General features: G+C 43.9%; 1 protein-coding gene across 6 annotated transcripts in view; it reads right to left on the reverse strand.

Annotated features, from left to right (window-relative positions):
- Window positions 1-3,072: 3,072 nt before the first annotated feature.
- LOC110974009 (histamine H1 receptor-like) overlaps window positions 3,073-24,946 on the reverse strand; it is a 117,879-nt gene continuing 96,005 nt past the window's right edge. For 5 of the 6 annotated variants that reach the window (XM_087135224.1, XM_022225299.2, XM_022225295.2 and 2 more), the window contains one exon: window positions 3,073-8,730. In XM_087135224.1, coding sequence (XP_086991350.1) covers window positions 6,584-8,620 — 2,037 coding nt within the window. In that variant the 5' untranslated portion in view covers window positions 8,621-8,730 and the 3' untranslated portion in view covers window positions 3,073-6,583. Of the gene's footprint in view, window positions 8,731-11,914; window positions 12,047-24,946 lie in introns of those variants that run through there. The other variant, XM_022225300.2, reaches the window with a different exon arrangement.

Consider the following 24,946-nt stretch of genomic DNA (forward strand, 5'->3'; position numbering starts at 1 on the left):
AATTGACCTTCATCGAGCTAGGTCATGGTCAGAGCAGCTGTCCTACAGTGTCGACAGTGTTGACGGCCGCGCTTGCCAACCAATGGTAGTAGTGCGCATGCGCCTATCTAATTTGCATATTAATAGAAGATCCAACGTCTATCCGGTTCGTAAGTGACTTTGTCACAAAGGCGGACGCGCGTCCACGATTTGCGGGCTCCCATTGGACGATCGCTGAAGTTTCGCGTTTACTTCCGGTTCCATGCTTCCAGGTAAACGGCGATCAATGCATGTAACTTCATGTGCAGTGCATGTGCACTTTGGGTGTGGTTTAAACTGAAGAGACGTCACACTGATGAGAAATATGGAAGGGCTGCGTAGCACCATGATCAGAATATTGACAAAATATAACATATAATCACACTTACGAACCGGATAGAGATGATGCTTACATGTAACCTTTCGTGCGCGTGACAGCCTAACACATGGCTCTCGGGAGAACTTCAGAAAAGTTTCTCCCCTGTAATTATGGAAGTGGTTATCCATAAAAAGCAGGTACATATGTCTGACAGTGTGTTGCGAGCGCAAATGACTCAGTAGAGAAGGTGCTAATCCAGTCTGTCTTCTAAAGTTTTGTCACGTGACGGTGTCGGATTGTAGGACGGATATATGCTAATTTCCTCATTTACATAAACCTGGCAGGATTTCTCCGGAATCATTACCTGGTACCATGCAATCCTATATGTTTGGAGGACGTCTATACGACGTCTGGAGACTATACGTACTGGACAGTAGCTAGTCTAACTCGTTAGGAAGTGCAGGCACCTGCTTGCAGTATAAAAGAAAATATACATGTGCTTCAACAGTTCGTAGAACTTTGCATCGCTTTGTAGTTTATATTCAAGCTGGACAACGAAACATAGTCTTAATGTGAGTCCGAGTTTCATAGTTGGGACACCGTGACCATACTTTGAATAACTCTGATTTATCGGCTTCGTCGAGTGAATCCGCACTTAAGTATGGAATTACTTGCTCAGTTTCAATCTTTTCAAGTTCTCCCCAGAGCAAAATGTAAGTTGACATGTGCTGTTCTTTTATGGAGAGCAAACACCGAGAAGACATTGGACATAAGTCCAAAACATGATGCGGAAGGACGCGTCATCTTGTGTCATGACTGCTGTGCTCTGGTTTAAGTCCACAGCCGGCCGCGTCATCCCACGATCGTCCCTGTAAGCTATCTGTACCCGTGCTGAGCACCGCTGTAAGCTTCGTGTTTTCCCCAGTTGTGTCTGCGTGTTTGAAAAAGCGGCTAATTTGATTAAGAGCTGCTGTCGAGGTTTTGACGCGGCTAAAGTCTATTTCTCCCCCTTCTTCCTCTTGTGTTTGCACGGCGTTGTGGGACGGCTGGAGAGGAGCTTTAAGCGGGGAACAAGCGCCCGGGGCACGGGGCCAAGGCAGCCCGCCAGCCCGGTAACAAGATGAGAGACGCTGGCTGACGCGAAACGATGATTCCACCCTGAGGTTACACCGGCAAGACATGGAGAGTGAGCCACATACACACACATACACAGAGGGGAAAGGAAAACACTTAGTGTAGTTGCTGTGGATGGGGTTTTACGTTTACGGGGGCCCGGCGGCCAGTAATTCCGATTAGAGGCACGTCCCGAAGTAGGAAATAGCTCTGCGTGATTGGATTGCCCAAAATTGCCTTGGCAAAAAAGGGTTTGACAACGAGAAAATTGTTTACTGGAATTTTTCTCAGGCAGGAATATATCAGCCTTATGCGTGTATATTTCGCATTAAAGGCCTACGTGACATTGCAACGTTGCGAGTTGTGATAAATCCCTTTAATTTATTAAGGTTTTGAGCCTAAGCTTAATATGAGGCACGAAATTGCAGCGGAAAACATCTCTCAACGTTAGCAGCAACTCCACAGAAGGGCTGTGTCGGTGTTACCTTCGAAAGGTTATCTAAATAGGTTATGTGCGTGTTATGAAATACGGTGGCTTGGTTTGTGAATCATATGGTCCCTAAGGCAAAATGTTGGCTGGTGCAGTCACAAACTAATTTACACCATGGCCTGGAAAAATAATCTCAGTAAGACGCTTTTTTTGTTCATTGTCTACAGTACTGAGTTTGCTGATCAACATTTGCGTTTTTACCGATATCAATCTCATTTGAGACTCTGTATAAGTCTATTCATCATATTTCGCTTATGCCACGTCTTTTCCTGCGATGTAGCTGGAGGGTAGTTGATTTTGTGGCTTGAATTCCTCTTTTTGATTACAAGAGCCATTTGGGAAGTTTGTGGTCGAGCTCGTTCTTTAAACCTTACGAATGTTCAGTAGCTTGGGGACACGCATATAAGATTCTAAGTTCCAGCTTGAAGGGGGCGTGCCACGCCCTCATGTACGCCATTGTGCTAGTGTGCATCAAACAAAGCAGGTGAAATCTAAGATGGTAATGTTAGCGCCACACGCAGAAAGTTAGGCTCGTAAGGTTTGTTTGAGTGGCAAGTAATTATTTGACATGGAGATAGAACAAAGAAAGTCCCTATCTGTAACATTGCACAATGTACCGTATATGCTGGTAAGAGTGGCATATTTTAAATTTCACTTCGCGGGGGATAGGAGTCGCCTTCATTCTTTCTTAAGAGGGTGTTGAAAATGAAGCATTGTTGCTTTGGAAGTATTAGTTATTCTTTGGTGAGGATTGTTTCTCCAAGTGTATGTTCTCAAGCTGTTTCGAAGGAATCTGACAGGTACACGCATGTCTCAAACAGACAGGCCACATCACGTGACCGAGCAAAATTGTTGATGTATCCGTGTGCTACTAGCGGGTGGTGTGCAGCCGGCAACCGGGGGGGGGGGGGTTAGAAATGCATGCCTTGTTCCTGTTCTTTTCGTCTGATCTTCGTTACTTGAGCAATAATGCATTTCCTAGATCCGCAACTGCTGGAGTGAACATACATTCGTCGAGCACTGTAAACTTACTGTTTTTTCATGAGATTGGCTGGAAAGATGCAGAAGGGGGAGAAGGTAATTTACGAAAACGACGCAAAGTCACGAAGACCAATGCCGCTACAATCTGTCGTCACGTTCTGACGTAGGCTTTTGCTTTATTTCGGTAGATGTTACAAAATAATTCAACGTTGTTTCCAAGTATATTTGACCAAAGGTTGATGAAGCAGTTTTACAAAACATTCTGTACTGATTTAATACGTACATCTCAACAACAAAGATGAGTAAGACAGATTTCAAAATATATATATTTTTCTTTTTTTATGTTACATTATTACGGTGACGTAATGAGTGCAAAGTACCGACATTTGCCGTGGTTCAGAACCAATTTCAGCGACGAGAAGACATAACTTGTTGCGTTTGAAATACTCTTTGCCAGTCCGTAAACCGATATTAAACTTGACCAAATAATTACGTTCCTTGCCCATCGCTTGCTTCTTTATAGTGCGGATGAGCTAGTAAAACAATTCACGCTAAACACGCTATTGCCTGGCGCCTATATATAGCAAGTAGCGCCAAGAAAGCGGCGAAAGCTGTCATGTTTTTACATGTATAAACGTTTGCTTTTACCCTGTAATACACTTAAAGTTGTAGGGCCTTGACATTACAATCATAAAAAGTTTCAGCCGAAAATGTAAACTCCATTTTCACGTCTGGCACCGTCTGGTACCGCCTTTTGATACATAGGTTTGCGTGTTTTTCGAAACCAGAGAGCAGCCATGGTAAATTCTTTTCTATGGAACTATCCAAATTATTAAACAGGTTGTGAGGGTGTAAGAAAATAATCACTTGCTATTCAAAAAGGTCGGCTGAGTTGGTTGAGTACAATTATGAATTCTACACGGCGGCCGGTAGGGCTTTGCTCTACTGAACCCAATGGCCTCACCTTTACGTCCGCACCACGTGGGCTGGAATTTCGCTGGTCCCCACGCAGAGACCAACAAGCTTCAACCGCGTTCGTGGCCAGCACGCCACTCCGGATTATCCACGCCCTCATCAAGTGTTTGTGCATTATTTCCGACCGATTCGGCAGCTCAGCTTTTCTCAACTTCCTTTCCCACATTCTCTCACATTCTCCCGGAACTCCGCACACTTTGTCAAGTCCTTTCCTTTCCCTTTGATACGCGATAACACCCATCTCTTTCATCGATTCCTGCAATTTGCTTCCTTTTGATTCATTTATGAACAATTCCATCCAACCACATCCACTAATCGACCTGACTGACCCGTCCATCTGGTGTTCTTGTAAAATAAATATCTCCACCTTTAACAAGCAAAGGGCTATTCGCGTACATGTACATGCATATCTTTGCCTACAGCCAGCGCAAACTACATTTTGGCGGGTTTGCAACGGGAACGTACCGACGCAGCAAGGGATATCTAAAATGGGGAGAATGAAGGTTAGATGTCATAGAGTTGCATTGATATATTACACTGTGTAGTGTCTATTGTTAGGGGCTTTGAGTATCAGTATTTAATAAATTTTTTTTATACCGGAGCCTTTGCTCAGCATTCCCCTCAGGAATCCCCGTATAAATCCGTCAACCCATGCCCTGATTCATTCTGCTTGCCACTGGTCATTCGACTTAGTTATCCATCCGTCGACCCGCAAGTTGTCAATGCATTGATGGGTGAAAACAAGAAACTCCGTAAACACCCCGTGGTTATGTTTTACATCACAGCCATCCAACGCGTCCTCTCCGTTCACATTTCAAATGTAAATAAACTCCCAAATCCCCCACGGCGTTCCAACTTCTCAATCACCCGGCCGTCGAAGATCTTCTCAACCGTTTCACCAGATGATGCCCCCCTCATCCGACCTGTCCGTCCAGTTCCTGCGGTTTCTTTGCATTCACAATAACCTCCCATCTTCGAACTTTTCCTCGCTCACTCCTCCATTCCCGTCACCAATTCTGTCTTTCTCTTCCCATCTTTCTCAATCTGCCCTTCCCCGACACCGCGGCATCTCGAATCCATTAGCCTCTTCTCCTGACGCAAGTCGACCTCAGTGTACATCGGACCCACCTTGTTTTCCTCTATCTCTCACAACGCACCACACCACACTTTGGACAGGTAAGGTAGACCGCGCTTTCTCGTTCCCGAAGACCTTGAGAGCTCCGCCGGCCGTTTTGCATCCCCGGCCCCTAATTTTCGGTAGGTACAAAGAGTATGCCCGACGGCGCAAACATCGGCACTCACTTTCGTGAATGTGTCACATTATTGCATTTCCACGCAACTCTCAAAGTTTCTTCACTGAATGAAACAATAATCAAGTTGCCTCTCTTGAATGTTGGCCCTATTTCGTTTTACATGTACCAAAAACTACGAATCCTCTCTCACACTCTCTTTCTGCAAACACTTTTCATAACAGTGATCGTGAACAGTGTTACGGCAAATATGGTAGAATCACCGCTGACTCCACCTTTACAAATGACCTGCTGAGACCATCGTTTACGACGGTCGGAAAATGTCTGAGATTCACTTGGCTATTACTACTGAATTAACGGGAACAAGAGCCGCTCACTGTCGTAAAAATTTATGCGGGTATGTTGGCAACAGTCTGCACACCTTTTTTTGCTTGGCAACCCTTGTCTCCCTTTCAATAATTCACGTCAAACGGGGACCAAACTGATTCATTAATTTAATAACGCAGCAGCACAGCCATCCGGAGGTGGCGCTGACCAGCCAGCTTAGAAGGATCTTCTGTCGGCCATGGCGCCGGTAGCGACACCGGAACAGCGTGGATCTCCACTGCAATGCGATCGAAAGAAATACACACATGATATTCCCAGCAGTTAGGCTCTAAGCATACATCGCTGCGCGCAGGTGCGTCGAGCACCTTGCGGAAAAGTGAGGAGGCATTGATGAATTAAAGGGACAAAAATCTTCACTAAAGACCTCGACTGTCATCCCAGAGAAGAGAACCATTATTCTTTGCGACAAATAACCTTCATGGGGTAAATCCTGGGAATTAGTTAAAATCATGCACATCACGTTCTGTTGGTGACGCTCGCAAAGTTCAACTAGCCTCCCTCGCTCAACACTGGCAACGTGCAGTTCCCCCTAGACCCATTGCTCTCGATCGTTCCCACCAATTATGACAGTCTTAAAGCCAAATTTAGAATGAAGGGGGAAATAGCAGGTTTCAAGAAACACACAACTGGTATGCGACTATTGATAGAAATGTGACCATTTGAAAAGAGATTTTTACAAAGATACAACCCATGTGTTTGGGGACACAAGCGCCGAAATTCTCAGGGACTGCCTATGATATTGTGTAGCGTTGTATGGCAAGGAAATCTAGAAAAAAACCCCAAGATTTGGTCATAAAACGAAATTAAAAGGTACTTCCACTGCCATAATAAAAACCCTGAGATAACTCAAACGCCCGATGAATTATTTTTTTGTGTACCACCATACAGCACTGTTTCTCACTGACACCGAAATAGTTTGCACTTGACCATCAAAGAAACATAAGTATTTCCGTAGACAGTACTTGAATCTTAAACGGTAATTTTTAGAAGTTACTTCTTTCATTATCATATAATTTCTACAAAGCAGCACTTCTCCCCCAAAGTCCCACTTCATCTCTTTGTGATACGAAGTATCTTCTTGAAAGCCTTTCTAAATGTCGAGTTGCACATTGGGTAGATGAACGGGTTGAGGGTGGAGTTAATGTACCCAAGCCATATGCTGCCGAGGTATAGGTCGTCGTCGATGCAGTCGGAGCAGAAGGCGACAATCATGAAAAAGATCATGTAGGTGGCCCAGCAGCAGATGAAGCAGCCGACGATGACACCCAGCTGCTTGGCCGCTTTCCGCTCCTTGCTCAGCGACATCTTCCGTATACGGCGCAGGGTCTCCGTGGCCCGGCCGGGCCTCATGCTGAACCGGGACAGCGAGAACTTGCCGCGGGGGTTGGTGTTGTTGTTAAGATGGGGATGGTGGTGGTGGGGTTGGTGGGGAGGGTGCGGGTCCTCGTCTCTCTCCCTGCTGGTCGCTGAGGCATCAACCCGCTGCTCGACGCTCAGGAGGCGGGTGGTGACGCCGTTGCGTCTACCCTTGTTCTCCCGTTCACCCCTGCCCATCTCGCTGCCCCGGTACTCCGCAGACAGCTTTTTCTTGGTCGGCATGCACCCGATCTGAGCCTGCTTGCTGCTGCTCCCCGGCAAATCCTCGGACGAGAAGGAGATTTTCCTGGAGGAAAGGGTCCCATTGGGCACTGAATCGGCCTCCACTGTACTGTTCCGTCGAAGAATCGATCTTCGGCTGCCATTTTGGGCCTGGTAAGTCCTGTTTCTAAGGGGCCGAGCTTCCTCGGTTGTGACAGGTGTTCCTTTGTCCCGATCTAGCGAATTTTTCCCGGTGATGATGTGGTGTCGGTGGCGCGAGCTGGATTCCTTTCGACTCACAGCATCCCCGGGGGATAAAAACTGGGTCTCTCTCAATCGTGAATCGCCATGACAGCAGGGGCTCCTGGTGCAAGATCCCCTGGGTACGGCTCCGGGAGAGGTGTTCTTACCGGCAGCGGCTCTCTTGACTGCCTCTGGGTCCACCATACCGTGCAATCCTACGGTCAGCAACGTCAGATTGGATATGTTCCTCAGCTGCGAGTTGATCCGTTTAGGCCGCCTGGCCCGCCCCCTGTCACTACTGGGACTGCTGCTGTTATTCTCCGTCTGGTCGGGAGTTTCGTTGGACGTGTCCTTACTGGTGCTGATAGAATCATCATAGTCAGGTGTCCAGGTCGCGTTGTCGACCCTGGTCAACTCCAAGTCGGTGCCTTTGGACGGGGCACTGTCGCAATTCCGCGTGGATTTTCGCGTCCCTCCTACGGATCGCCTGCCGAGAACCATTTTGGAGCGTTTCTGGATCTCGTGGAAAATTTGTGCATATATAAAAATCAGGCAGGCCAGAGGTATGTAAAAATTCCCAATGGCAGTCCCAACCTTCAAAGGCTTATTCTTGCCAAATTCCGTATCACAAACATTGCCGGGGACCACGCGGACACCCTGGTGGAAGATGGCATGCCAACAGGTTATCGGTATTATCCACAACGACGACACCAGCCAAGCACACGAAATCATAGTGGTGGCTCGCTTACCGGTCCGTTTGCGCATGTATTTGAGCGGGAAGCGGATGGACCAGTAGCGGTCCAAGCTCAGCACGAGGAGGTTGAATATTGAGGCGGTGGAGGAGACGTAGTCGATGCAGAGCCAGATCTGGCAGACCACGATCCCCAGCACCCAGTCCCCGCTCACGAAGTACGTGGTGCTGATCGGCATGACGATCAGGCCGATCAGGAAGTCCGACACGGCCAAGCTAACGATGAAGTAGTTGCTGACCGTCTGCAGCCGCTTCTCCGTCTTGACGGCGTAGATCACCAGTGAGTTGCCGAAGATGGTGATCAGGCTGAGGAGGGTCATGAAGGTGGCGAACGGCACCGCGACCCCGATGGTGCGGGGCCCTATATCATCCTGCGTGTCGTTAAGCCGGGCGCCGCCGCCCACCAGGCCCGTGGTGTTGGTGAGGAGGACGTAGCCTGGGCGGGAGCTGGATCGTCCACCGCCGGAGACCTCCAACCAAGAGCCGTACTCTGTTGAGAGCGCCCCAGAAGCCATACTCCTTCACTTTCCATCGAGGAAACACTAGCTCATTCAGTCGGTCACCCTTAAATTAGATCGTTATGATTCCAACAGCTTAATCTCCCTCAGTGTCGTCCGCCTTGCCTCTGCACAGGAAGAAGAGAGAGAGAGAAATAGGAGACCGTCATACAAGAGGAGACACACTTGTCAGTCAAGTACTAATTTTTGCATGGGGCCTATGAGAAAATCACACCCGCAGGGATAAATCGGGCTCAGATTTCCTAGGGAGCATCCTTGCGAGACATCCCTTGCGCAGAGGTATAGAGTTCCCTGTGGCATTGTTATCCTTAGATAACCAATGCGACAGGGAATCTACACAAGGACATTCTATAGCCACTTGCTGTTGCCCTTTCTATGTGAGACTTTTTACATTTTCGCGTGGATTTTTCCCAACAACATTAGGACTTCTAAATCTTAACCAGAGAAAAAGTTAATTCAGCCTTCAACTGACAAAATACCTCCGTCTACACTTGAGTTTTCTCGTCTCTAAACCTCTGCCCAGGCAAAACGAGTCTTGGTTCGTTTAACAGTGTGTTCTGTCACCTTCGCGTGAATTTCAAAGAAAGCGCAGCTCGATCTCAATCCACCGCTTGCAAGAAGAAATTGTCGTTGCCAATTCCCATTAGGCGCGATCTTATCCGTTAATGCACTGCTAATCCCCTTCGTACGAAAGGAAATTACCTGCCTCATCACTGCATTGGGTTTTTGCCAACATACACGATAAAAAACATTGATGTTCGCACAGGTCAGTCTGAATTCAGCCCGGTTCATACTTCGGGCGACAGCGAACACGAACGCGCATCTGTGACGTCAGATGAAATATTCGCGTCGCGAATCCGTGAAAGTTCCAACACATTTCAACTTGAGTGAGATGACCCTGCAAGGTTTTCGTGACTCAAATTCGCTTCGCTTTCGCCTTTCGCCTGAAGTATGAACCAGCACAACTGCAGTATCTCGAGTCTGTCAAAATTCGCTTCAAGAGGGCCTGCCGGCTCACATTGACAACAATAGAACTTAATGAAAAATACAAAATCATACCAAAAACAAATACAACCAAAGCGTGTGTGACGATCATTCTTCATTTATTGGAGGATTCCTTTTTACACTGTTTAAAGTCTTTGTTTAATGTTTTACATTTTGCTGCAAGAGTTTGAAATCTAATACACGAAAGTAGCCTACCACTGTCAGCATGTATTGTGTAATCTTTAAAGCAAAAGATAAACAAGGGAAGAAAAACACCTAGTACGGCGAGAATTGACTCGGAATTACCCAACAAAAAGTTGTTTTTTCAGTACATTAAATTGACACGTATGTTAGAGGGCTTTCGCTCGGTGCACAATATACACGTACAAGTGAGTGCACATGAAAACGTTGATAAATTCAAGAAATACTTCATCAAGATCCGTAGAAAATGGAGGAAACCACTCTTTATCCAGCTGTCCTCAACATAGCCCTTTAAAAAAGAACATTTTCGGGCAATTTTTTTTCTGATGGTATCTCTTTCGGGGGAAATATTCCACAGAGGACACATTTACTCTGTTCTACACTTTCCCTGAAACGTAACTGCGAACTGAAAGTTGTCGGGGGTTTTTAATATATGACTTGCTTTGTTTTGTTCTGTGTGGTTTGCTTTGTTTTCATTTATGTTCACTTTCTTGGCCATTTGCAAAATCCCAACGTTTAGAAATCTCGGGACGAATTTTTGAGTCAAGACTTGTTACTTTGAACGTACATGTATATATGCATTATTTTTAACATATCGCTTGCTTGGCTGGTTGGTCGGCTTGTTGGCATGATGGTTTGGTGGTACAGGAGTATTTCAGTCGGCCACAGTGTTGCTGTACTTTGAATTTGTGGCTAGGCTCACAACTCAAATTACATCAACATGGCGTTCATAGTCCCAACTCGTTGTATAACATTGATATACTAGTCGCAAGAACGCGAGGGATGTTCAGCTGCCATTAATGGAATGATTCGATTGAAGTCTGATCGAAATCTTATTCTAATACTAACGGAAAACAAGTGAATAAGATGAAATCTTAGAAGATTATTAAAGTTGCAGAGCTGGATAATTTCTTGTTGCACTGTAAATCCCAAGAAGCAATAATTGCTTGTTCTTGTTTCTTGTTCTTTGTTTCTTCACCTGACGCAAGCACAATCAATTCCATCCATGACATGTATTGCTCAGCCGCACTGGATAGTATGCACCGACGCCGTCGTCGAGTTTTAAGTTTCACGTGGTAATTCTAGCACATCACTTGTTGGGACATGGGGAGACCCACGCGCCAAAGCGGAACAAAATGGTGTCAGGAATGGGATGTGTAGTATAACAGTCCGAGTCTCATGGAGTCTATACACTGACTCCAACACAGAAAGCTAAGATTAATCACACATTTATCCATGCCAGCTAGGCGATTAGTTTTCGTCTTTGAAAACATCTTCAACACTCACCTTAACAGATAACTTCAGTACACGTAGTGTGGAGTGAAAAAACGAAATGTTCACTATAAGGAACAACAACGTTAAAAATATAATGTGCATGTACTGTGTAATCCAAGGGTATGTAAAATAAATCACGATACAGTTCACTCAGGTGCGACGCAAGCCCGTGGCATACTAGCGCAGACGTCTTCATTCTCCACCGCTAAGCTCGCAGGGTCAGTTGGCCGGTTCGAGACAGATGAGCCGCGGATAAGGCGCCATCATACTGGGTCAAACGACGTAAATTTTGACGCTGGGCAGATGTTATTATTTCAGATATTGGCTGTTTACCTAAACCGACGTGTATTTTACAAACGATATTTCCTCAGTTACTATCAAAATACGTAGGCGAAGAGCAGAATACCCCAAAAATCTGTGGACCTGCCGTGTCATTATACGTCATTTAGCGGTGAGTATATTTAGTGCTGCATGCATCAATATTGAAGACTTCTAAGCAGAAATCAAAGTCAATGTGTGAAAGTACTGCTTCAATTAATCCCTCTCGTCATGGGAAGACTCTGGATGTGACATGTAGCCTATGTGGTGGAAACCAGAAAACGTGGTACAGCGCATTCATGTGAAGAAGAAACGATTGTCATTTCGTCTCATGAGGTCGAACATTAAACACCTCCCAACTGCTTTTCAAAATGTAAAGCGCCTTCAAAACGCGGCATCAGAAGAAACGCAATTGCAATTAATGAGCATTTACCGTATGACGTATTGCACAACATGGAGGCAAGACTTGCCAGTTGTCCCGAACGGCAAACTCAAATTACCAAACATTCCTACCTTTAAAGTCAGAGATCGCACATTAATGTCTCCGTCTGCCAGCCATGTTCTCCCCTGTGGTATCGGTTTATCTCAATCAGAGTGAGATTCATCCCGGCTAGCAGCGCCGGCGCCGGGCTAGGAACGACGCAAGGAGAATTCGCCGGATTTGCCTTCCCTATATACAACTAGAGATTGATTTTTGTCCGGGCAATAAAATGTCGTGAGTGGCGATGGGGTTTCACCTCGTATGGGAAGGCACGAGCCTTCCTAGACGTCTTGACACAGAAAAGGGGGGAAATGGTCCTGGATTCTCCTTCGATCGCTACGACTCTCATAACCTCCAAGAAGCGATCTGCAACATTACAGGGGCGGAATGTGACACCTCATGCGCAGCTGCACGTGCGAACTGCCTGATTTGCCAAGCGCGACCCTCCTTGCGTCCACACGCCGGCGAAATTATCAATCCCTCTGCTGTCGTGCTGACGGTGGGCTGAAGATGATCGGTTTGTCGCTTAAGCACGAGTCACAAGCACAGAATAACACGGCTAATTGCAGAACGGGACGCCGGACGTGTTTACCAAGCCCACCGCCAAAAGTGCAAGGTGTAGTCCGGAAGTGATGGGCTGAGAACTCGATGCCCTCTCACATCTCATGCAGGCCAGACCTAAAATCTTACGCGAGCGTAAACGGAAGGAGAGCCGTTGAGTGGCTAGGTTCCAGCTGATAACACCCACCGTCTATTTTTTTTTTTACTTCGGAAATTCTAATTTGATTTCCGGTTAATCCTTAGCCATGAAAATGTGCTGTTCAATTTGATTTTGGCGCTGGGTCGCACCAATCAAGGATGCGGTACGAGCACAATTTATTCTATGTAGGCCCCTATTATGTAGGCCTATATTTATGTCAGAAGAAGATCGTAAATCGCGTATCTTGCTGGGCACTGGAGGCTGTTTTCTTGCACAAAGTACAGTTTTTGGTTAATGCTATGATGAATGTAATTGATGTTCAAGGAAAAATTTCCGTATTCTGTAAAAAAAAAATGGCAGGCACAAAAAGAGCGCAAATCGTGAGCGACATCACGAACTAACGCACAAGTCCAAGTTTGCTGCATAAAGATGCATTTCGTGAAGACCGTGAAATGAACAATTACAGTAACATGAACTGACACAAAATGTACGCACGCAGTCTCAAATGAACGTGAGATTTAACCCTAATCTCTGTGTGGAGTAAGTCAAATCATATTGAAATCGGAGGAGCGAAAACAGGGTTAAAGATTTTGGTTTTCGCGAAGTCACATATAAGAATGTTTTAGATATAAGATTCAGAGAAAATTATGTCATGTTTGACACGAATTATGTTTGTAGAATTAGCAGCAGGTAAATAAAATCATTCTCACTTGTGAACGAACAATGGTTTTATTGCATGAAAAAAATGCTTTGAGACTTAAATAAGGGTGAAACTTCGTGAAAACGACAGATACGTGCACTGTACATTCGAAGCGAAAGTGACATCACGAAGCATTTGCAGCGAAATTTCGCGCCAGTTGAAACGTGTTCGGCCTTTTTAGTTGGTGATGACTGAGACGATATATGGTCAACCTGCTTAGTTTTAAATCGAATCGGGCGAAGGGCCTTGCGGTTATCGTCACCTAGAATTCACAGAATGGTCTTTGCACGTGGACTTTTCAATGGGTAATACCGAGCAAAAAGTCCACGGCTTACCACTCGGCAGTAGGAGCACGATAAGCAACCGATTTTCGAAAAAAATCGGTATCTAAACGCGTGCTCGACATCAAACAAAAACGCATGGAGGTTTTTGTTGGCAAGACAAGAGAAATGCACTGGGGCGAATCCTGCATAGTGCTAAAGCAAAACAAAACACCTTTGATAAAAATAACTTCCAACTGCTTCCAATGGTGCCACAAAATGAAAAGAAAAAGGAAAAAAAAGGTCTTGCATTGAACAACTTTTATCAGGAACTTTTATCTTTGAGGTCAACATAAACCGGTACAAAATCCTTGGCTCGATATTACAATAGGCGTTTCCAGAGCATTTTGCCAAAATGCAGCATCAACCATGGATTAAACGTTTTTGCAAAACATAACAGACGTCACTGACTGAAAGGTAGCCCTATTATCAACACACCGTGCAGGGCTTTCACACCTTCAGGGAGCTCTAATGAAGAGCAGGACCCATTGGACCGCTTCGTTAGATCCCAATAGAGGGCAAAATCACTTCGTATGGCAAGCTTTTGTGTAACTGGTGAAGTAGCTGAAGGAGAATTTTGATGTGTAGTTCTTTCTTGGCAGATGCAGATTTTTACCAATGCTGGCCGTATATGGATTGTATTGCTAGAATAAAACTCTTAATCTGGTTTGAAAGACAAGAGGGTTGAACCAAATAAATTTTGATTTGGTTGAGTTTTATTGTGAGGACTGCTTTTGGCTGCTTCTGTTCCTTCCAGTTTTAGAGATATTGTATAATGCAACTTCTTTTAATGAACATTATATCCAGCATTTTATGCGACAGTTCTTGCAGATTCTACAGATGCAATGATTCATCTTAACATAACAGACAAACTGCACACAAAAGGTCCCAGGGTCACTACAGTGAACACCAATAATGCTGCTTTTCCATATACTGTTATAGAACCAACGGAGTGCATTACGGCGAGCGATGCACCCAAAGTACAAAGTAATTTTTGTCTGGTCTTCTGCTTCTTCTTTGTCTAATATCCCTGTAAGGACTTGCTGTGTAATTAAATAAGGAGGAATAATTGAATGAAAGGAAAAAAATAAGATTTACCTGCCAGGAAACATTGCATGCGCGGCCGTATGTTTTGATACTCAAAGCCTTGGTGCATCATAGAGCGAAGCGAATCAACCGCGCCTGAAGAACACCGTACGGCTGTAGTTAAACCCGGAAGTACGGTCGACGAGCTGCCGCGCCATGCTTAACAGCAAGAAACATACGCCACGCCGTTAACTGCCCAAAGAGCAAAGCTGTGCTAGCCTTCATAATAGCTTTCGTAATTCACCCTATAAAGTACCGCCCCTTTTGGTCCAAGCAGCCTGCACGACTGAGCAGTTATGTTGCCCCTAAATTGCATTCCAACCTCATTTGCAAATCCGGAGACGTCCAGATCGTTTGCACACTCCCCGTAGTTGCCAGGAGATTTTTTGAAAGAATGCACCAGAACTAAAACATTCACTAACGATCAACACTTAATATTACAGCATAGCACAAAATTATGCAAAGTACTGAAATCTAAATTCGAACAAAGAACTGAAGATTCGACAGGATAAATACTTTCCTTCATGGTTGGCAGTTTGTACATCGCTCATAAGACTGTAAGATGAGTGGGAACGATTGTACAGATTTTTCACGACTGAACAATTTTAAATCAAAGAAAATACGCGAGCACACAGACAAAACCGAACATTAGCGGGGAATCCAAGATAACAAGATGTTACTTCATCTGTACAAGGTAGTTTGCCGAGTCCCAAAGATAGGATATGCATCTTAATATGAGGATAACGAGTTACATATGCTGTCAAGAATTCCTTTTCTCTCTCAGTAGAACAGTTTCGTAAATACTGAATTATTTTCACTTTACAGTCTGTGCACCAGAAAACCTCAAGGTCCTTATCAGCACAAGGGAAAGGAATTTGCGGAGCCTGTCAACCACGTGAAAATCCGCATCCTTGCCGCGCGTCACCATGGTAACTGTCACTAGTGAAGCAATTCCTAGGGGGATTTCGGAGGCTGCCTGAAAGGAAAGCTTCAAGCTGGACGTCGGGATCGATCATCACCTAGAAAGTTCCATTTGTCGACAGCAATATAATCCGGATCACGACCGCTAAATTACGTTACAAACCAAATACTTTGAAGTCTACTTTTCTCCGGTCTGAAGAGGTTCAGTCTGTGTTGTTATGACCTCTCCTTAACCACGGCATTTTGTATAAGCTGGTTACAATCACGTGGTTGTATTTACTTTACTCCGAAGGTTCGCGTGCCGACCAATCGATTCACTGTCAAAAATATCCCATTTGAACACTGAATGGTACAGGACAGTTTCAAAGTGATACAGCCTGTCACTAAGAAAAGCCTAGAATTTATTAGATACAAACAGGTTTTGCTTATTAGTTTTCCCAACAACGACAGGTGTAGGCCTATGTGACAACAATTCCAGCGTGGTGTTGAACTCGATTTATTATTTACAACATTATAGTGTCCTATGCTAGTTTTCCTTTCATTTCCATGTACAAAGGTGCATAAGGTTTAATTCATTCGGTAAGTTTCATGCATGCGCAGCCTTGCAGGATGAAAAATAATTATTACTTAAAATGTGACCAAGCACGAAAGGCCTTACCACATTGACACACCTTGATGTTTCTTTTTTCTAAAACCCGCGGTTTATCTGGAAGCCGTTGTGCACCCCACGACGGTTGGGAGCAATTTTCCGAGAGAGGAGCCCCCCGTGATGCTCGAAATGAGGGAGATCACTCACGGCAAACGTTGCGTGCGTAGCAGTCTGTGAAGCCCCGTAATAAGCCAAGTCAGGTTGTGCGAGTTCACTCGTTGCAGTGGGAGTAACACAGCTACTGCTAGCAGCAAAGATTGGCAAAGCTGGAACGACTTGCCACGAGGGGTTGAATCGCCGAGTGAATGATATAGGCCTACCGGTTGCGCATGCATGGGGTTTGTGGTTACCATCAAGTGACTTGGAGCTTAAGTAATGTCTAAAAGCGCGGTTTGGTAATGTCCGATGAGTGCTCTGTGGACGGTAACAATCGGTGTTAAAGCTGCGCCTATACGAGACCCATTTTGTATTCATTCCATGAAAGTCATTTCCCCCTTGAAAAAAATGTGGCGTCATTTTGAAAATTGCTGTTATAACGTTTTATTTGTTGGTATAATGCAGCCTTGTGACCGGATATTATCCAAGTCGTGTCCTCCTTCAGATGTGAAAAATGAGATATATAACATGCGTACTTAATCTGTTGGGAATGCATCTTTGCACGCAAGAGGACACCGCGTTGGATTTAAACGCTTTCAGCCGGTGACATTTTGTGCAATTTATCTGAATATTTCATCCGCTAGGAGTGAATCCGCGCAGAAGAAAATCCCAACATTGAAAAAAAAATCCTTGTTGCGATCTAGAAAATCCCCCTGCCCACTTGTGGGGGAACAATAGCATCCGTTTCTAAATTCATCTAAGATCAAACGTAAAGGTAAAGTCATACAGTGTACAGACACTCAAACTACACAGCGCTGTTAATAATTAAAGCGTTTTCCGGAAAATGCCACGATGCAAAGCATGCAGGTAATACATTACTGGTACCAAAGTTACGTAAAACTTTGAGCAGCATCATAAAATGTCCTGGACCAAAAAGTGAAGTGGGGGGGGGGGTTGAGCTATAGATTGCTCGAATCACGTGGATCAGAAATCGGGCCTGTAGTCTGGATGTCTATGGTTCGAATTCTGCATGATATCTCTTTTCCTGATCTAAGGCTTCTTCAGGTATGGTTCCAGTTAGAAAAAATCAGTTCTGGATAGTCGTTTAATTTCCTGCCCAAATTTAAATCATTCAGGCTTGTTGTATTCAAGGGAAAATATACTCGCTTTGCTTATTAGCGTGGTGCATGTAGCACATAATACGATCCTTTGTTAGTCACTGCCACCTTTTGAATCCTGACATTTTTCTAGGTAAACATAATTTAAGTTTAATATGATGGTGCATAGTCGGATTGGGTGATGTCACGGAACTACAATAGTATATCGAAGGTCTCGAAACAGGCTTTATTCATTCACGTGAATGTAAAAGGTCTGGTATGAGCGAAACGTCAGGGCCCGTGGTCTTCCCCTCAACCAAACATTTCTTTAAAATACAAAACCTTATATATTAGGTCGAGACTTTGGTCAACCGAAGCAGCGTCAGCATATATAACGCCCTAAATATTTCATGTGGGCGACTGGATGCCAGACAGAAAACATGCGCACAAATGGCCTAGGCGACAAAAAATGTGAGCGGGCCATTGACTTTGATGACCATTTTCTCTCAAGATTTCTGGCTTTGTTCTTTTTTTCTTCAGAAAATCCCATTAAATCGTTTTTGGTATTAGTCTCTAATCCAAGCGCGATTTTTAGTTCTCTGTAAAGACTGTAAAAAGACTTTATACTCGTGACGTTTCCTGTTCGCACAAGATCGCTGTTTCTTAGTATGACCCTCTTCCATCCTAAGTAGTATACATCGTTAGTGTTTTTGGAGCCAACGTGTACATGTACTGTACCCATTCGATTCGCTGCTTTCTGCACTTGCGAAATCTGAAGTACCAGATCCCTTTCTCTTTGGAATCTATTTTTTGTGCTGTCGTGCAACCCCAGACCTAACAACTGGATACTTGTTCCCTAGTGTTTTAATTAACATTGATGTAAAGCCAGTCTGATTGACATGTTGAATGTATCCTTTGAATACTGCTTAAAAATTTATGTAAGATCCAGATGATCTTTAGCAATCTTGAGCACACCTTGAGTTTGAGTACAACTGTTAGTTACAACCAAACTTGTAATATTTTGATCATTCGTCATGGGCTTATCATTGGTGTTAAAGTCGCACTAGTCTCAATGATTGTATGTATTAAGTAAGGTATGAATTGAATGTATCCTGGTGTGTTTGTCAAACAGTATAGATCTGCAGTGACATTGATCCGAATCCAAATAAAGCAGGCTTTACGCTGATGGGCCCATTAACTCTTAGCTATGAAAAAAGGTACTCATTTTTGAGTAGGCCTAAACTGAAAGAATGTAGATGAGAAGATTTTATCCCTTGATATATGTGCCTTATTTGAGAATATTCATGCAACTTAAAACGAGCATTTAAAGCCATGACATCATTACAAATGTATGCTGAATAACATGGAAACCAGGAAACGATGAAGGTTTTTAAAAATTCTGTTTGATGTTTGATTGACCAGGAGTTGGTGACTAATTTGTTGGGTAAAAGATTTAACCAACACTGTTGCCCAATATTGGGTCAAATATCAACTGTCTAAATTATTGAGTAATTCTGAACCAACATTTAATTCAAAAATTAGCCAAACATTAATTTTGTTTAAGGGTTGCCGGTACTACCCGATTTTTAAGCAAAACTTTTGACCAACTATTTATGTCAAATTTTTACCCAATAATTGAACAAACCTACTGCTCAGCTACGGTTGGTTAAAGTTTTGCCCAACTTTTTGACCAGTTGATGTTTGACCCAAGGTTGGTCAAAAAGTTGTATAAACTTTGACCAACAAGATTTGCAAATTGCAGTGCAGGTTGAATGGTATTAAAGCTATATACGTACAGTATCTACATTGAACATCAGTAAGAGTTTACAAATGTACGGGTTGGCTCCAAGAACACTAACGATGTAATTTATGCTACGTGTGATGGAAGGGGGCCATACTAAGAAACAGCGATCTCGTGCACACAGGAAAAATAATGATTATACAGTCTTTTTACAGAGCACTAAAAAACCTGCTTAGATCAGAAACTAAAAGCAAAAACGATTTAATGGGATTTTCTGAAGAAAAACTGAATGCCAGAAAACCTGAGAGAGAAATGATCATCAAAGTCGCACCCCTCCACATTTTCAATGACCCACTCACACTTCTTGCCGCCAAGGCCATTTGTGCGCATGCATCCATAATTATAAATTTATTAGTGAAAAGGTCTATTCTCGTCGCAAGAAGAAAAGTGACAGCGACGGGAAGATGGTAGGACAAACAGAAATCATACCACATAGCAAGGTGTGCAGGCGTGGCATACTTAGTGTGGACCTCTGCACAAAAGAAATACACGTAGTGTAGGGTGTGATGGCGTTCTGTCGACTCGCACACGTCCACACAGTGCCCCCCCCCCCTGAAAAACAGCTTCAGAAGCACGATGGGGTCAGGTTTATCAGTGGCAAATGAAGAGGAACAGTCCAGGAAATCAAGATCAAAAATTTAAATCGACGGACTTATCATAGTTGCAGAAAAGGAGCATTTTCCTCAAGTTTCCTTAACCACAGGAGAGCAAGGGATTGTCCACACATATGTGAAACAAGCATCCGTGTGGGGTAGGGGACGAGGAAATTATGATTAAAAAAATAAATAAATCAGTTTACCCACACAGCGTAATGGCCAATAGGGGCACATTCATTTTTGGCCGTGAAGTAGATTTATAAAGTCAAGGCAACACTGGGTACGAATTTGCATATTCAGTTCCGACAGCGGCATCAGTGGCCGTTTTGACTTCACATTTCACGCTGAATGTGCGTTGACGTGATACCGAGTTGACACTTCTGCAGAAATTTAATGCAAGTGGGTTGTACAGTAAAGGATTTATCATTGTGAGGGAGGTAGTGTTGTTATTCGAAATGGGGCCTCTTTTCGGTTAGATTACAGTTTGATGGTTACTGTTAGGATCAGGATCAATGCTAAAATTAGAGACATTTAGGGCTGGAGATTGGGTTAAAGGTTAGGGTAAAGGTTGGGGTTACAGTTAGGTTACATATAAGTTGGGATTGAAGTAAAGAAAGGATTGATATTGGGTTATAGCTTTAAGATATAGATTGAATTATGCTATAGGTTTACGTGGCTGTGAAGTTTACATTGTGTCCCCATGTGGCTGTTGACTGTTCTATTTAAAGTTTATCACGTTCAGACAATATACAAGAAATATTGCAAAGGTGCGTGCCTAAATATAAAGCTATGGATGCTCGGATGATAACCAGTCACTTCTGGTGCATGACATCCAGTGTTTACTGATACAGACAGGCCACTGAACATCGCACATGATCATCCACAGCATAACGAGAAATGACAATCAGCATGGCGGGTCAAAGTTGCTGATAACATCAGCTGTCCGACACTTTGGCCAGATTTCCTCACAAAGTTGTCCACGTAACATCCGACGGAGGTATTTTATCGTTGAACGTCAGTCTTTGCGTTTGAGTATAAAATATCCAGCCTATGACGGTTCCGCCTCCACACGCAATGTCGAAAGACAAAAAAGAGCATTTCGAACCCAGCATGACCAATGAGGGCCAGTGTAAAAAAAGACAACTGCATTTTCGACCTATTATACCTCTGAGTGTAAGAACTGTGGAACTGTGGTTTAAGAAAAATTCCTCCCAGACGTGAGGAAATTGTCACATAAGCAAAACAACAAACAGCCAATTAAAGACATGTCCAATTTTTCACCTGCCCCCCAATCACAACTGATATGAAACGTACAGTATTTATAGTTGAGGATTTGTTTGTCACAATCTGGCGCTTTAAACATTCAGTGCGGCTTGCTGGCTGCCCAAACAGGCCATTCAAATGATGCGATCAAATAAACTAGAAAGTACAATAAACTGCAACTATTTTGCAAACAAACATGACAGTCGACTATCTTCGTAGGAGACATTGAAATTCCCTTTATGGCGCAACCCAATCACACTGGGGCATATCGAAGTACCCTCTAACGTAAAAGCCAATGGCAATTGTACAAAATATTCCTGGCATCGAATTCAGGTTGGTATTTGCACGCTGAATGTGAACTGTCTCTTATGCCGAAACACAATATCGCATATTTGTTCGCTGCCTGATATAACTGCTGCCGTACAATATACATCTAAAGGAATGAGATTTGATCCGAAATTACGCGCAGAGGAGCCACTCACTTCTTTGGCAGCGCGACACAGGATTTGAAAATGTGGTGCTTGAACTGTGATTTGGTGTTGGAGTTGAGAAGTAGTGCACTCGTGGGGGGCACTCTGATATTGAAGTCCACGAAGGCGTACGTGCATACACTGACTCGATGGATTTGACGGCACGTCCTGCAGCACAGACTGATGATGAGGGTAACAATAGATTTATTTAGAGTTTCTGTCAAATTCATATTGCGTCCATTTTGGTGGGCAACAGCATACCATCCACAGTGGTGTACTTCTAAACTGCGAGCACTCTTTACAGGTGTAGCAAAGGCTATTTCCCCTACCAACAAGACTGGAATTTTCCATTTCAAAATAGCGACGGATTTCATCTTATTTAGAACACAAATTTCTTTCAGAGGTGGGAATTTCCAGAGGAAATACCCCTTCTGTTTCGGGTGAGGCACTCTGAAATATACAGTATCAATTCAAATTTTAAACACAAGTTCAATTTTTCCAATCAGAGTCTGTCAGCAAACGTTAAGAGCACGACACAAAGTAACATGACAAATAAGTTTCAAATCTGAAATGTGGAGCGAAGTCCAATTACAGATTAGAATGCATTATTTTTTATTCTAAAATAGCGTTTTTGTTCGCATAATTCTTTAATGAAGGGCGTTGGCAGTGAAATACAGATTATGGAGATTGCCACACGAGATGAAAGGCTGGTTCTCTCATGTTAAACTGATTGAAGTCCTTCAAATACGAAGGCTTTCAGCGTGTTTTAAAAAACACAAAATAAGCTATACTTGAAACCCAAACCTTTTTAGGAAATTTCCCTTCAGGCTGCCCAGTAGTGGTAGAATAATTATTGTCACAATACAAATATACAAAAGAAAGAAATTAGAGGGAACTTGAAAGTAAATAACGGAAACACTGTACCAACCCATCGAAACGAATTCATGTTGTTTTTGTCGTCAGACGTCAAATTTGTCTTTAATAATAGACACAGACGCTCAACAGTGTCGGTCAGAATACCTGGGGAGCGAGGCCACGTCATGACGCGTCATATCGGAAAGAGGGGAGAGGCATCACACGGAGGCAAGTCTAGATGGGAAGTCAGAAGTGTTTGGCGTCACTCTCCGCGGAACAGTCGAATCTTCATTTCCCGTGCATGTGTCTTCAATTTCACGGCAATTACGGTCCCCCAAGGACTCGTAGAAAGCTTACAATTGGCTTAGGTAGTGTCCGTCTCGTGAAGGTTTCGGCACAGGTAATCTCAATTTCGAAATGTCAGTTACCAGCCCAGACTTCTCTTGAACTGCATTCCGACTTCTCTTTAATTGCCATCCTCTCTGTGAGGATGGCAATGTAAATAATGTTGATAGAATAGTGTATTTAACAGTCAAGATGCTATCGCCGTCAGTGTGGTTATAAAAGATGTGAAGTAGAATTTGGAAGAAGATGTTGCAATAAGACTGCAATATGAGAGGTTGCCCAAGGTGGTAGCTCAGAACTTAAATTCAAACGCACCATGACATTATCACTTGTGGTTATTGTCATTCGAATTGCAAAAGCTGTGTGGGTGCACTTCACGGCGAGACGGGAGCTCTGGGGGGGGTTTTTGCGAGAAACGCTCGTAAAATATAATTCAAGGGTGCAGTTCCTCCGTAAACACACGACAAAACAGAAATCCATCCGTTAATTAACTGGTTCAGTGATCTATACGGCGATGTTTAATTTTGCCATCTTTGACGATTATTGTTTGGAGTGGAAAACGCCTATACCTCCACAGAACGCTTCATTCATTAATATTTGAACTGCATGGGCCTCTTGGCAAAACACACAAGACAGAAAAATCTAAACCTTCCAACAAATGATTATCAGTAGTAAAAGCTATTTAATCTTTCGAAGATACCGTTTAAGTCAAATCCGAAAGTCCCATGAAACCGACTGTCCAGCAAAATTCTCTCTACCCACTGTAAATGACATCCCATCTTGATTGAGGTGAATTCCATAGAACTTCAATCATTCTTGATGACACTTGGCCATCAATGACCATAAAATACATGGGGCTCACCTCAGCTTTCATTTTGGCGATCGACTGTATTTTCCAGTGTCCCTGAACGCTCTCCTCATGAATGACTAAGCTTATTTTGGCCATGAAATTGTAAAAATACAGCCAGACCGCCTGCCGCGAGCAGTGCATCAAACACACTGAAAACATACGTGGCACTGTCCCCAGTAGCGACGCATAGCATCCACAGATTGCTTGAAATTTCCAAGTTTGAAATGTAACATGAGGAAACATGAAAGCAAGATGTATTGTCATCACATCGTATATCTTGCGCATCTCACATCCCTCTTGTAGAACAGAAATAGAAGCGTTGTAGCTAAAAACCGGGCGATGCAGATAAACAGTCTCCGATTCATCTTACCTTTGTAAAAAGAAAACAAAATCAGAGAATGTGCACAGCGTAAAGATCTGAAGCTAATCTGGATCTCATCGTTAGAGCATTCCCTGTAGATTTAACATCTATAGCCTCTCCTTTCTTCTCCTGCCGGAGGTGAGTGGAAAATCTGATCTCCGGGGAAATCTCGGCCAGGGCAAAGTGTGCAAACAGCCACCCGAACTCCAGGGAACTTATTCCGTTTGATAACACCCGCAGGCCGCGACGGGCTCCAATAACGGTGCCTTACATGTCAATTCCCCGAGGGGCAGCCGTGGTAATTAAAATGTCAAGGGGGGCCCCGCTCTATTGTGTTACCACAGCTAAGTTGAAGGGGAAAACGGTCTTTTGAGAGAGAATTTCAATTACTGGCGTCCGCCGCCATGATGGGATGCTCATCTTCTGCGTAGGAGCACAAAATTTAGACGTCATGACAGCGGACACCCTATACACGTTCTCAGGTATTTCAATACAGAGCACAGTGAGAAAAAAAAATCAAGATAGCGAACGGAGTATGATTTGAAAGTCACGTCAGTGGCGTAGCCAAGGGGATAGGAAGGGATAAATGCCCCCCGAACTCATGCCCCCTTGACCCTCTGGAAAATTGAGATGTGGGGGGGGGCAGGTTTCACCACGGCATCTTTAGTGCGTTGATATACGTTACTTAGACACAGACCTGTATATTTTAAGCCCTGAATCGAATTGGAATGCCCCTTCCCTTAATTAAAGTTAGCCATACTTCCCTGTGCTCGTCCTTCCCTCTCAAAAGAGCCTGGCTACGCCACTGTGTCACGCCGAATGCCAACATCAAAAGTCTTGAAGACAGAGTAATAACGATTTGTATTTCTGGAACCGAAGCGAGGCTACATTTCACAACGGGAAAAAAACTCCTTCGCGTCGTAACAGTGTGCATTATAAACCTGAATGAAGTTA

This window comes from Acanthaster planci, linkage group LG04 (assembly GCF_054643075.1).
Source record: "Acanthaster planci isolate LZ-2023a linkage group LG04, COTS_SCS, whole genome shotgun sequence".
Classification (NCBI taxonomy): domain Eukaryota; kingdom Metazoa; phylum Echinodermata; class Asteroidea; order Valvatida; family Acanthasteridae; genus Acanthaster; species Acanthaster planci.